Source organism: Ursus americanus, chromosome 17 (assembly GCF_024610735.1).
Source record: "Ursus americanus isolate L20-20 chromosome 17, mUrsAme1.1.p, whole genome shotgun sequence".
In the NCBI taxonomy this organism is placed as follows: domain Eukaryota; kingdom Metazoa; phylum Chordata; class Mammalia; order Carnivora; family Ursidae; genus Ursus; species Ursus americanus.
Window position 1 is genome coordinate 17,639,462 of NC_142143.1, and position 13,575 is coordinate 17,653,036.

General features: G+C 45.1%; 1 protein-coding gene and 1 pseudogene across 3 annotated transcripts in view; both read left to right on the forward strand.

The window, feature by feature from the left end:
* The window catches only part of LOC123780491 (putative tetratricopeptide repeat protein 41), a 39,291-nt gene extending 36,410 nt beyond the window's left edge, over positions 1-2,881 (forward strand). Inside the window, exons 4-5 of one of the 2 annotated variants that reach the window (XM_087868807.1) lie at positions 179-377; positions 1,222-2,881. In XM_087868807.1, the coding sequence (XP_087724933.1) occupies positions 179-377; positions 1,222-1,486 (464 nt within the window). In that variant the 3' untranslated portion in view covers positions 1,487-2,881. Of the gene's footprint in view, positions 1-178; positions 382-1,221 lie in introns of those variants that run through there. The other variant, XM_087868808.1, reaches the window with a different exon arrangement.
* On the forward strand, positions 1,335-12,659 carry LOC148108635 (calmodulin pseudogene; annotated as a pseudogene). The gene is made up of 2 exons (XR_015727112.1): positions 1,335-1,400; positions 11,346-12,659. The product of XR_015727112.1 is annotated as a calmodulin pseudogene (transcript).
* The last annotated feature ends 916 nt before the right edge of the window (positions 12,660-13,575 follow it).

Genomic DNA, 13,575 nt, shown 5'->3' on the forward strand with positions numbered 1-13,575 from the left:
ACTAATTCTTTGGTAAATCCGGACGGATTTATAAGAAGATACATTTTTAACATTTCAGGGTTTTTTTCCAAGCTGCCTGTTTATTGTATCTGATTATGGCCACAGAGCTGTTATCTGCTGTAATGTTTTCATGTGCTACAAAGTCGGATGCATTCTACTGCAATCGATTTTTCAATAGGTGTGCTCACTCCTGTCAGAGAAAGCAGTCCATATACCTTTCAGAACCCAACAAATCACAGGAAAGCATATTTCCACCGAGTCTTGGTCCGATACTTCCAGCGGCAGACGGCTTTCTGGAGGGTGTACGAGGAGCTGCCCTGGCACATGAAAATGAGCGGCTCCTGGGGCGACCTGTGCAGCTTCCTCTCAAGCCCCAGGTAAGGCTCGTCCTTTCTATGCGGGGTTCGAGCAGATTTCCTTCTTCCTTTGCTAAGCACTGTGCTGACACACCCACACCCACGTTTCCCTTAAGCAGGCCACGTTCATTCACTTACTCGGTCAACCACCTGTTCATTCCTAAGGATGGGCCCCTCACTTGGCATCCCCTTCTGTGGCTGACGGATTCCCAGCCTTGCTCCATTTGATCATCTGGTTCTTAGAGTATTCCCTTCCCTTCCCTTCTTGACTCCACAGGGATTCCTCTCAAAGTTAAGAGGATTCCGGAGACCAGGAGGACTTGTGGATGGGCTAGGATAAAGGACTGGCCATATTCTCCTGCTAGACCCTCCGAATTTCCTCCCTTTCCTTTCATTCTTTTCCGTCCTCTCTACTCCTCTGTGTCCCCCCGCCTTCCTTCTTGTCCTCTTATGCACCCTTTGGCAAACATGTATCATTGACTCACTCTGAATCCCAGCTCTCGTAGGGCCTGGGAGTGCGGGCATGAATGAGATGTAGCTCTATCTAGCAGGGGACATGTGGAGCCAGAGAAGAGCTACACATGGGGTCAGTGCTTCACCACAGCAAAGACACAGAGCCGGCAAGCTTGGGAGAGGGAGGGGCTCGCTCTGCCTGGTAGATTTGGGAAGACTGCCTGGAGGAGGCAGCCTCCTGGACAGATGAGTGGCAATGGCTTTGACTGCTTAAGAGGGACAAGCTCACATTTATCTGGTGACCTACCAAAGTCTGATGGAAATAGGCTGGTGGAATGGGGCAAATAGAAGAATAGCTTCCTTCCAGATACGAAATACTAACATGACTTACATTAATACATTGTGTTGCAAGTATCACAGACTTTATATCAAAGATCCAAAACCCAAGCTTCTGGACAAAGCTGCACCTCATCCACTACTGGAACGTGTTATCAGAAGTCGGCTATGATGCTGCTGGGGCCTATTTATTCACGGTGGCCAGGATTAAAGCCGAGAAGTGCCATAAAGTGAGGAAGAGACATACACTCTCAGGTACAGTGAGTCGCTATGGTTCAGTAGTCCATTTTGCTGGGATGTCATGTGGCCAAGAGTTACTGTTCTCCTGTTTCCCCACATAGTTCTGGTCCTTCCAGCAGACCTCTCTGAGTACTCCTACCCACAAAGTAAGCCAACAATTTCTGAAGCTAGGAAATGGAGAAAAAGCGTTCGCTTTGAGATGGCTCCTCTTTCTCTCTTGCTGTGGCTGGTTTCCGAGGCTCTGTCCTTCTCATTCTTCCTCTGTTTTCTCATGGCCTCAACCTCACTCCGAGCATCTTCTTCCTTCATCTGCGGTTCCAGCCTTGACCTCCTTTCGGAGCATCTGCATGTGTGCCCCAACTCCCGAGGGCTATGGGCAGTATTGCTGCCCCATCGACAGCTTTCCCGAACGACCAGCTGACAGTTCAAATGAAACAGATGCAAACCCCGAATCATTTCACGTGTTCCCTCCGCACTTGTGCCTCTTTCTGTGCTCTGTCTGCTCACGGTGCCCCTCACTCCCCCCCGGGACCCCTCACTCAGTCCTGGAAACACGCAGTTACTGTCAAGCATGGCCCAGTCCAAGTTGGGACAGCTGTCCTTGGACGTGCTGCCTAATGGCCTGGATTCGGACAGCACTCTGGTCAAATTTCTTCCCTTTGTTCTCCATAGTAGGCCGCCTTGCCTGTCTCTCTCCCTATATTTCCTGGCTTCTTAAACTGTAATAATGTTCATTCAGTCTTTCAACAAATAGTAACGGTGCACCTTCCCCGGGCCATGGACTCACTGGGCGCTGCTGACGTATCGGTGAACGAGGCCAACTCCTTCAAAACTAGTTCAAAACTGAATCCTCGCTCCCGTGGTTTTACCATCTAGTGATCATAAGAACAGGTTCTGAGCGTTTGCCGTGTGCCAGGCTCTAAGTTAAATACGTGATATATATTTTGTTTAATTCTAATAAAATCTCTGTTATACGACTAATACTTTGGTTGAAACTAAGGAAACTGAGTCTCAGAGAGGTGCAGTAAGTTGCCCAGGATGTCCCAGAGAGTTAGGGATGGATTTGGGCTATGTCGTTCCTGCGTCCCTTTTGGTCCTTAACCACATAGCCTTTACCTGTATTTTTTTTTTTAAGATATTTTATTTATTTATTTACTTAGAGAGAGCGAGCGAGCACATGCACGAGTAGAGGGAGGGACAGAGGGTGAAGGAGAGAGAATCTCAAGCAGACTTCATGCTGAACATGGGGCCTGATGCCGGGCTCGGTCTCTTGACCCTGAGATTGTGACCTGAGCCAAAATCAAGAGTCAGATGCTTCACTGACTGAGCCCCCGAGGCATGTGTATTCTTACTACCACATATGAATTATGTAATTTTGGAATTTCTCCAATCCACTAATCCTCCATGTGGAAGGACCCAAGCGATACTCTGAGGATTCTGGTGTGTTGAATAAAGCCAGGATGCATCTGGAATTGCATCGGTGCTTCGGGATGTAGGGCGTGGGAAGGAGGTGGGGGGCGGGAGATGGTGCGGGGGGAGCACTATGTGTCATAGGAAGCTGGCAGCTAACCCACAGAAGATGAGCTCTCTGCGGTGGGGGTGAGAGTCCTTCCTGATGATGCCATGCTGCTTGTCACAACGTGGTTGTTACGGTGATGGAAAGGGCTGGGGGCTGGGGGTTGACAGTGGGAGGAAATCACCTAACATTTCAGTGTGTGAGGATTTTCTGGATGTAAAGGAGCTTAGTTCAGAATGTGTCCCTTTGAATTAGGCTGGAGACATCAGTAGGGCTCTCTGGTGATTCTGCAAACATGCCGTTCGTATGATCATCTGCTGGTTAGTGTCTGCTCACTCTGGGTGCTGGGGGCTCCTTAGCAGGGAGTCCTGGCCCCCATCAGTGCCTTCGACACCTTCCGTCCTCCTCACCCCTCATGTCCCATCCCAGCCCAATCCTGCAGATTTTACTTCCAGCCAGCCCCTCACATCCTGTCTGTCCTGGCCTCCGGGCCCTCATGCCCTCTGTCTTCTCAGTCTTCATAAAGCAAAGCTGTGATCAAGTCACCCTGTACGTTGCTGCTGTCCGCCTTCGTCTTATCTCTACCTTGGCTGGCAGAGTCAGCCCATGGCCATTTGAGGGGCTTCCTGAAGTTCCCCCGGGACTGTGTAAGTTCACTTTCTCCCCTTTTGGATTGCTGAATGTAGAAGTCACAAGACCAATGACTTGTCACCAAAGCAATAGAAGATTCATTGGAACGGGTTTAATTATAGCAGGAGGGGCGCCTGGGTAGCGCAATCGTTGAGCGTCTGCCTTCGGCTCAGGGTGTGATCTCGGCGTTGTGGGATCGAGTCCCACATCGGGCTCCTCTGCTGGGAGCCTGCTTCTTCCTCTCCCACTCCCCTGCTGTGTTCCCTCTCTCGCTGGCTGTCTCTCTGTCACATAAATAAATAAAATCTTAAAAAAAAAAAAGTAATTATAGCAGGAATCCTGTATAATAGTCCCAGGGAGCATTCCAGTGGTCTGGTTGGCTGCCCCCCCCCCAACATTGTTTTTCCTGCTGTGGTTGGTAGCCACACACAGCCCTGAGACAATCGGTCCTCCTAGGGTGCTGCTGGAGGCAAGGCCCTTAAACTGGAATGTTCTTTCAAAGGGGTTTTTGAGAAGTCCTGTTTTATCGTCGGCAGTCTGAGGGGTTGCTTGCCAATTCAGCCCCGCCCTCCCCTCTAATAAAGAGGTCTGGGCAGGTGGGCTGGCCGTGATTACGGGCTAAGGCTCTGAATCAATCCAGCCGTGTTTGCTGAGTGCCTGGGTTGCAGTGAGCCTGGTGCTAGATGCCAGGGGTGCCGCAGCCCGCAGGACAGACGGGGTTCCTGCCTTGGTGGAGCTTTCCGGGGAGTGTAAAACAGACACTACCGAGAAGTTCAGCCTGAAGGAGCGGGACACCGTGGTGGCACGGAACCTGGAGCAGGAGGAGTGGCCTCGTCTTCGGAACAGCGGAAGCCGCCTTGAATAAGTGACACCTGATTTGAGACTTGGAAGATGAGAGCTCGTGGGACAAAGGGCCGAGGGGACAGCATGTTTGAGGACCCTGAGTCCAGAGGGAGAGTGACGAACCCGAAGAACTGAGCAAATCCAGTATAGATACAGGGGAGAGTGGGCAGGCTCATCAGCCGGACGGGGGAGTGGAGGAGTGTGTGATGTCTCCTCCTGCTCCGGGAGGCTGTGGTTCCAGCTCAGGACCGAACGCACGCCCCGCCCGGCTTAGGGCGCCTGCCGCCGGACTCTGTGGTTTGGCTCCCCCTCGTGGCTGTGACGAGAACCAGCGCCCTAACTTGTTAGATTGGTGGAAAAGATGCAGGGTTCTGAGTCTGGAAATCGCTTCTCCGCAGGTGCTTCCTGCCCACTTGCCCCTGGGTTCTGCCCCTCCTGGTGGGATGCATCTAGGCAAGTTACATCCCCGACTGATGGCCAGTAGGGAGGTCTTTGAGCCTACAGGACAACTTTGACGGTCGGGTCAATTTTTATAGATTATCTGTGACATGATAAGCTTGGTTTGGGTGGTAGTCCTGGGTCACATCAAAGTGGAGAAAATCCATTGCTGGCTGCAGTTGCATTTTAGACAAAGTCAAACACCAGAAGAAACAGACTAAAAACAGATGTGGCAGAAGGATGGGTCCCAGCATGGCTCCATCTTGACAGATGGCTGGCTACCCTCCAGGTGGCAGATGTGGTAGGTTGGGGAGAATCATTTTGCTTTCAAGGGGCAGCCTTTCTAACTAGAGCAAAGGGTAAACGCATTACAGTACAGGATCTTGTCTGAAGGCTGTAGTAAATGGGATGATGTCAGCTTTTCATGACTAACATATGATGTTTTGCCCTTGATACCTTTGAAAGCTTCTAAATATTTTAGATAAATGGAACAAAATGGTTTAATAAAAACAATTTTATTTTTAAAGTTTTAAAAAAAGATTTTATTTATTTGGAGAGAGAGGAAGAGAGAGAGAACAAGCAGGGGGAGCAACAGAGGGAGAGGGAGAAGCAGTCTCCCTGCTGAGCAGGGAGCCCAACTCAGGGCTCGATCCCAGGATCCCAGGATCATGATCTGAGCCAAAGGCAGATGCTTAACTGACTGAGCCACCCAGGTGCCCCTATTAAAAACAATTTTAAAAATAGCTCTACAGAAAAATTAAAAGAACGAAAAATGCAATTTTCAATGGCTACAGAAAATATGACATATCTAAGAATAAATGTAACAAGAAATGTGTAGGCTCTTTATTTCATAAAACAGTTTCAGAATTATAGAAAATAAAATTTTACTATATAGGGAGACATACCATATTCCTGGATGGGACAATTCAAGGTTATAAACCTATCAGTTCTTCCACAATTGACTTATATATATAAAACAATTCTAATTGAAATCTCAGTGGGATTAAAACATTTCTAAATTTTCAAAATGATTTTAAAGTTCTTGGAGAAAATTTGAGAGTAAGAGTTTAAAACAATGAGAGCAATTTGAATATCAACTTATTTGAACATGTTATGAAGCTATAATAATTTAAAAAATACTACTGGGAGCAAAAATAGCTCAGTGGAGCGAAGTAGAAAGCTCAGGTACAGACTCAGGTATAAAGATAAAAAATTAGGGGCACCTGAGGGGCTCAGTTGGTTAAGCGTCTACTTTCGGCCCAGGTCATGATCCCCGGGGTCCTGGGATTGAGTCCCTGCTTGATGGGGAGCCCATTTCTCCCTCTGCCCCTCCCCTGGCTCATGCTCACTCCCCCGCATAAATAAACAAATAAATAAATAAATAAGTGATAGAAGCTTTTCAGATAAGGAGGATCGTGGAATAAATAGTGCTGTGATAACGGATCACTGTTCGGTAAAGTTAAGTTACCTGAACCATTACACCAAAATAAATTCCAGAATGATTAGAGTTAAATGTAAAGAAATGAGATTTTATATTAAAAAACTATAAGAAAATGTCGATGAGTCTAAGCAAGAAAGCAAAAGAATAAATCACAAAGAAAATAACTGATAAATCTGTCTAAACATGTGAGATTACTACATGTAAAAACATAACACGGCTCAGAAAATTAGAAACATAGTTATAAGACTAGTGATAACTGGGAAAAATATTTGTAACATACATGGCTGGCCAAGAATTGATATTTTTAGTAAGTAAACTGCTCTTAAATAAAATAATGAGCACATCAATAAAAATAGGCAAGATCACGAGCAGGCCATCCAAAGAACATCTTCAGTTCTTGTCTGACTTCCCTTCTTAGCATCCATGGATATTTTTGATGGTGCCCTTCTCTTCCGAACATTTTGGTCTCTTGACTCTGCCGACACACATTCCCGTTTCATCTTCCATCTATCTGGCTCCTCTCTTTCTGTCTCTCTCTTTTTAAGAAAGATTTTACTTATTTGAGAGAGAGAGAGTGAGCAAAAGAGAGAGAGAGCACAAGCTCGGGGGAGGGGGCAGGGAGGAGAAGCAGAGGGAGAGGGAGAAGCAGGCTCCTGGCACTGGGCTCGATCCCAGGACCCTGAAATCCTGACCTGAGCCAAAGACAGATGCTTAACTGACTGAGTCATGCAGGTGCCCCCCTTTCTGTCTCTTTTGTTAGTTCCCCTTCTTCTACCTGACTTCTAAGTGAGTTTCTTAAGGTTCTTTTCTTCTCATGCCTAATTTCACCCTAAGCACATTACCTCTGTTCGTGGCTTCAGTGATTGTCCATGTGCACACGATTCCCACTTTATGTCTCTAACTGCATTTATCCTCCAAGCCAAAGATCCATATATCAACTGCCAACTTAACTGTCCACTTGGATGATGTCTCCAAAGCTCCTGAGACCCAGCGCCTCTAAAACTGAACTCACAAGCATACCCCCCAAATCAGGTTCTCTTCCAGGAACCATCTCTCAATTTACCTCATTGGAGTAACCCTTGACACTTTTCTGTCCTATACCCCCTCCCCAAATACATTTCATCACTGAGTCCTGATGTTTTTTACTTCCTAAATTTTTCCCAAACTTGTCCACTTGTCCACCTCCACCACCACTGCCCTTCTCCAAGCTGTCAGAGCTGCTGCATGCGGTTGCGAAGATCAGTAATACGAATTTAAGCTGCCTCCATATCTTTTTATAGCTTGATATTTCATTTCTCTTTATTGCTGAAGAATATTCCAGTGTATGAATATGCCACAGTGTATCTCCTTGTTTACTGAAGGACATTTTGGTTACTTCCAGCTTTTGATGATTATGAGTAAAGCTGCTGTAAACATTTGCACACAAGTTTTAAAATCAGCTGGGTAAATACCTAGAAGCATGATTGCCGGAATGTGTGGAAAGACCATGTTTATTTAACTTTGTTAAGAAACTGCCAAGCTGCCTTCCAACGGGACCGTACCATTTTGCATTCCCGCCAACAATGCATGAAAGTTTCTGTTGTTCTCTGTCTTCACTGGCATTTGGTATTGCTAGTTTTTTTTTTTTTATATTAGCCATTCTAATAGATTGCAGTGGTATCTTCTTGTGTTAATTTGCAATTCCCTAATGACAAATAATATTGAATATCTTTACATATCGCATTGTTGAATTTTTAGAGTTCTTTGTACATTTTGGATAGAAGTCCTTTATCAGATGTATATTTTACAAATATTTTCTCCCAATCTGTGGCTTGTCTTTCCATTCTCTTAATGGTATCTTTCATAGAGCACAATTAAAAAATTTTTTTTTAAATATTTTATTTATTTATTTGACAGAGAGACAGCCAGCGAGAGAGGGAACACAAGCGGGGGGAGAGGGAACACAAGCAGGGGGAGTGGGAGAGGAAGAAGCAGGCTCCCAGTGGAGCAGGGAGCCCGATGCGGGGCTCAATCCCAGAACCCTGGGATCACGCCCTGAGCCGAAGGCAGACACTTAACGACTGGGCCACCCAGGCGCCCCACAAGTTTTTAATTTTAATAACGTCTAACTTAGTATTTTCTTTCGTGGGTTGTGCTTTTTATGTTGTATTTAATAAATCATCACCAAAACCAAGATCACTTAGGTTTTTCTGTTTCCCTCTAAAACTTTTATAGTATTTCATTTTATATTTAGGGCTACGATCCATTTTGACTGTTTTGTGAAAGGTGTAATGTCTAGATTCATTTTTTTGCATATGAATGTTCAGTTGTTCCGGAACAACTTATCTAATAAGACTTTCTCCATTGAGTTGTCTTTGCTACTTTGACAAAGATCTGTTGGACATCTCCGGAAGATTTTTATTGGGATTGCAGTGACTCTACAGGTCAAGCATCTTAACAATGTTGAGTTTTCCAGTCCACCAACACAGAACCTCTCTCAGTTTACTTAGATCTTCTTTGATATCTTTCATCAGAGTTTTATGGTTTTCTGCACATAGATCAAGTGTGTATTCTGGTAGATTCATACCTAAGCTTCTCATTTCTGGGGTGCTATTATAAATGGTATTGTGTTTTAAATTTCCAATTCCGATTGTTCATTGCCACTGTATAGGAAAGCAATTGGCTTTTGTATATTGACCTTGTATCCTGTAACCTTGTTATAATTGCTTATTAGTTCTAGGAGTTTTTTTGTTGATTCTTTGGGATTTTTTACATAGATAAGCCTATCATTTGTTAACAGAAACAGTTTTATTTCTTCCTTCCCAATATGTATATCTTTTATTCCCTTTTCTTGTCTTATTGCACTAGCTAGGACTCCCAGTGTTAAGTTGAATAGGAGTGGTGAGAGGGAATATCTTAACCTCACCTTGTCACTGGCATCACTCTAGTGAGCCCCACCACCATCACCTCTCACCTGGCCCATCGTCACAGCCTCCTAACTGGTCTTCCTACTTTCATTTTTGTTCCAATAAAGTCCATTGTCTGTTTAATAGCCAGAATGAGCTGTTAAGAATGTAAACCAGATCACAGCACTTTCCAGATTAAGATTCCAGAGACTTGCTGTCGCCCTTATACTAAAATCTGAACTCTTCAGCTTAATTTACCATCCTTTGTATAATCTGACCCTTACAAGCCTAAGTAGCATCATCTTACAAGATTCTTCCTCTTGTCCTCTAGATGGAAACCGCTTTGGCTTTCTTTCTGTCCTTCGAGTACATTCTAGCTACCTGATTTTGTCTAGTTTCTTTCTCTCTTTCTTCCTCCCCTCCCCTCCCCTCCCCTCCCCTCCCCTCCCCTCCCCCCTCCCCTCCCCCCTCCCCTCCCCTCTCCCCTCCCCTCCTCTCTCCCCTCCCCTCCCTTCCCCTCGCCTCCCCTCCCCTCCCCTCCCCTCCCCTCCCCTCCCCTCCCCTCCCCTCCCCTCGCCTCCTCTCCTCTCCTCTCCTCTCCTCTCCTCTCCTCTCCTCTCCTCTCCTCTCCTCTCCTCTCCTGGCTATCTCTGTTCCCTGCTGCTCTGTCTCTGACTCTCCCACCTGCTGGAATGTAAGCTCCATGAAAGAAGGACTCTGCCTCTCATGTTCATTGCTATATTCCCAGTGCCTGCAGCAGCACCAGGCATGGTGTGGCTGCTGAATGGCCCCTTCCTCTGTCTCCACCCTGATCTGGAACCAAACACCTCACTCTGTCTGCTCTTCAGTCCCCAACTTTGAGTCCTCTAAGCACCTTGCTTTTTCTTGCCCAGAGCCTTTGCACATGCTCTTCCTCTGCCCATAATTCCCACACTGTCTCTCCCTCATTTTGCCTCCATACCTTCTACTCTTTTTTAAACTGAGCTCAATGTCATTTCTATGGAGAAACCTTCCATAGTTCATATCACCAACTCTTTCATGGTTCTTTTCATAGTTTGAATTTATATTCATTTGTATGATTCTGTGATAATCTATCTTCCCCACCATTCTGACAGCCTAGCTGGCGGGGCCCAGATCTGTTTGGGCTCATCCTTTATCTTCTGCACTCAGGACAGTGCCTGGCCCACAGCAGGTACTAAGTGCCTTGGAAGTGGTTGTTGAAGGAATGAGTTCACTTAAGAATAAATGCTGGATTTCATTGGCTCTAAGAAGTAGGCTCACCCCAAACCTAACATTTCTGAAATGGGGGTGCATCTTGCAGTAGATGGCACATTAGATGTTTTTAATAAATACATTATAATATTCTGTTTCACTAGTAACCAAAGAAATGGAAATTAAAACAAGATACTATTTTTCAGATACCAGATGGGCAATGACTTTTTTTTGTAGTGAATTTTAAAAACAGTAATGGGGGCATCTAGCTGGTTCATTTGGTAGAGCATGTGACTCTTGCTTTCAGGGTTGGAAGTTTGAGCCCCACGTTGGGTGTAGAAATTACTTAAAAATAAAAAAAATCTAAAAAAATAAAATAACATAAAAAATAAAAAACAATAATAATGTTGGTAAAGGTGTGAAGAAATAGGTACTTTTACCTGCTACAGTAAGAGTTTATATTGGGACAATCTTTCTGGGGAGCAATTTGGCAATATATATTCAAAGTCTTAGAAATATTAATATCCTATGGCTTGCTCAATTTAACAGTTGCTTTAAGAAAATAATCAGGGATGTTTAAAAAGATTTCTGCCAAAGATTCTCACTAAATAACATTTAATTTGTAAAATAAAATACAGTCCAATGGTAAGTACATGTGTTCTCAATTTTTAAAGATATGGAAAAATATTTGTAATACAATATATTTTTCTATAGGCTATAAGCTCCATGAGGGCAGGAACCATGAATATTGTGTTCAGTATATATTCGATATCTAGCACAGTGCTGACACATAAATATTTGTTGAATATGGAAGTGAAAAAGCAGGTATTAAGCATAACGCGGAGTGGTGCTGGGAGCCTGGTGGCAGGGCGCCCTTACTCAGTAGGTTGGTGGTGGGGTCACAACGCTGAGGGGACACCCCTGCCCACACAGCCCCTGTGCTCCTGCAGCCCCCCACCCGCCCATACTTCCTCTGTGCTTCCTCCCTTGATTAGCACCATGGCTGATCAGCTGACTGACGAACAGACTGCAGAATTCACGGAGGCTTTCTCCCTGTTTGACAAAGATGGTGATGGCACCATCACAACAAAGGAACTTGGAACTGTCACGAGGTCACTGGGTCAGAGCCCAACAGGAGCCGCATTGCAGGATATGATCAGCGAGGTGGATGCTGATGGTAATGGCACCACTGACTTCCCAGAAGTTCTGACTATGGTGGCGAGAAAAATGAAAGGCACAGACAGTGAAGAAGAAATTCGCGAGGCATTCCGAGTCTTTGGCAAGGATGGCACTGGTTACATCCATGCGGCAGGCTACATCACTCGTGACCAACTTAGGAGAAAAACAAATGAAGAAGGAGATGAAATGATCAGAGAAGCAGCAACTGATGGAGTTGGACAAGTCAGCTATGAAGAATTCGTACAGATGATGACTACAGAATGAAGACCTACTTTCAACTCCTTTCCCCCCTCCCCAGAAGAATCAAATTGCATCTTTTACTTACCCCTTGCAAAAAAAAAAAAAAAAAAAAGTTCATTTACTCGTTCTGTTTCTGTATAGCAAAACTGAATGTCAAAATACCTTCCGTTCACGTGCACGAAATCTACATGTATGTGTTGGTGTTCCCGTCCCCTGAAGACTACACTACGCATCAGTTTTACGACAGAAACACTTGTGCTACCTTGAGATAAGGAAGCATTAAGTGGACTCCTTGCAGTCCCATTCGCTAGTGACGAGTGCACTGGGCTGGCCAGTTTTTCATGCATGCGGCTTGATGATGGAGCACTGTCAGGCATTTCTATTAAAAACACAAAATGAAAAAACGAATTTTAACCCCATTCAAATGGGTTCTAGTTCAATTTGTTAGCAAAAATTGCCATAGCTGGTTTACTGAAAACATTTAAAATTGGTTTACCTCAGGATGCTGTGCAGAAAAATGGGTGGAGGATAAACTGTCTAAGTGTAGCCTCCCCTTAGCAGGACATCCTGCTCGTACTTCCGTGTGCCCCCACCTCTGGTGACAATGACACGCGCCCTCGTGGCATGCTGTGTGTGTTGGTTTAGCATTGTCCGCGTTGTACTAGAGCAAAATGGGTGTCAGGCTGTCACCATTCACACGAATGTTTAGAAAGAAACCTTTATCAAGGGAGCATCTGCGGACTGTTTCTAAAACTTTCCGAAGCATGACTTGGAGCCAGCAGAGTAGTCTGTGGCCGCGGACCTCAGCACAACCGTCAACGCTGCTGTTCGAGAAATTGCAGTTCACGGCCATTCCACGTTGTAAATGCTAGTCTTTTTTTTTTTTTTCCTTCCGATAAAAAGACCATTAACTTAAAAAAAATAAACATTATATAGGATGATCCCAATTTTATTAAAAGAAATGAATGTGGGTACATGCAAAAGTCAGAGGAACATAAAGCAATATGTTAATGCAGATGATCTTTGAGGCAATGATGAGTGGTTTTTATTTTTCTTTGTACTTCTCCGTATTTTTCAATTTTTCTGTAATGCACACATCCTCGCTTTATAATAAGAAAAATTATTTTCTTGTCCGTTCAAACTATATGTTGGTGCTAAGTGAATGAACATGAGGGATGTGGTCAGTGGCAGGAAGGATTCATGAGTGAAGTTTTCCTGAGCACATGAGATTGTTGAATTGAGTATTAAACATAGTGAATGGACATTGTCCATTCCAACGTGAGCCCTTGACAGGAATCCGGACCCAATAATCCTTGTGGAATTTGCAACTCCTCCCCCTGCCCCTCCCCCCAATCAGGGGCCATCTCTCAGTTCTTTGTCGAGACCACCCTCGGCCTGTCTGCTCTAAGCAGCTGCTTCTAGTTCTTAGATTCCTTTGTTGCTTGGATTGACCCCTCAGTTTTTTTTTTCTTTTTTTTAGATTTTATTTATTTATTTGAGAGAGAGCAGGAGAACACAAGCAGGGGGAGCAGCAGACGGAGAGGGAGAAGCAGGCTCCCCGCTGAGCAGAGAGCCCCTTGTGGGGCTCAATCCCAGGACCCCAGGATCATGACTTGAGCCAAAGGCAGATGTTTAACTGAGCCACCCAGGTCCCTGACCCCTCAGTTCTTATGCCCACCTTAGGTCTCTTTGCTTGGATGGCCACTGTGGATGAGAGTCTTGGACTCTCTTTGGCGCTCTCTTTCCCTTGGCTTTCATTTAGTTTTTGCTCTTGGACTTGAAGCCCTATAGCTATGGTTCAAAGCC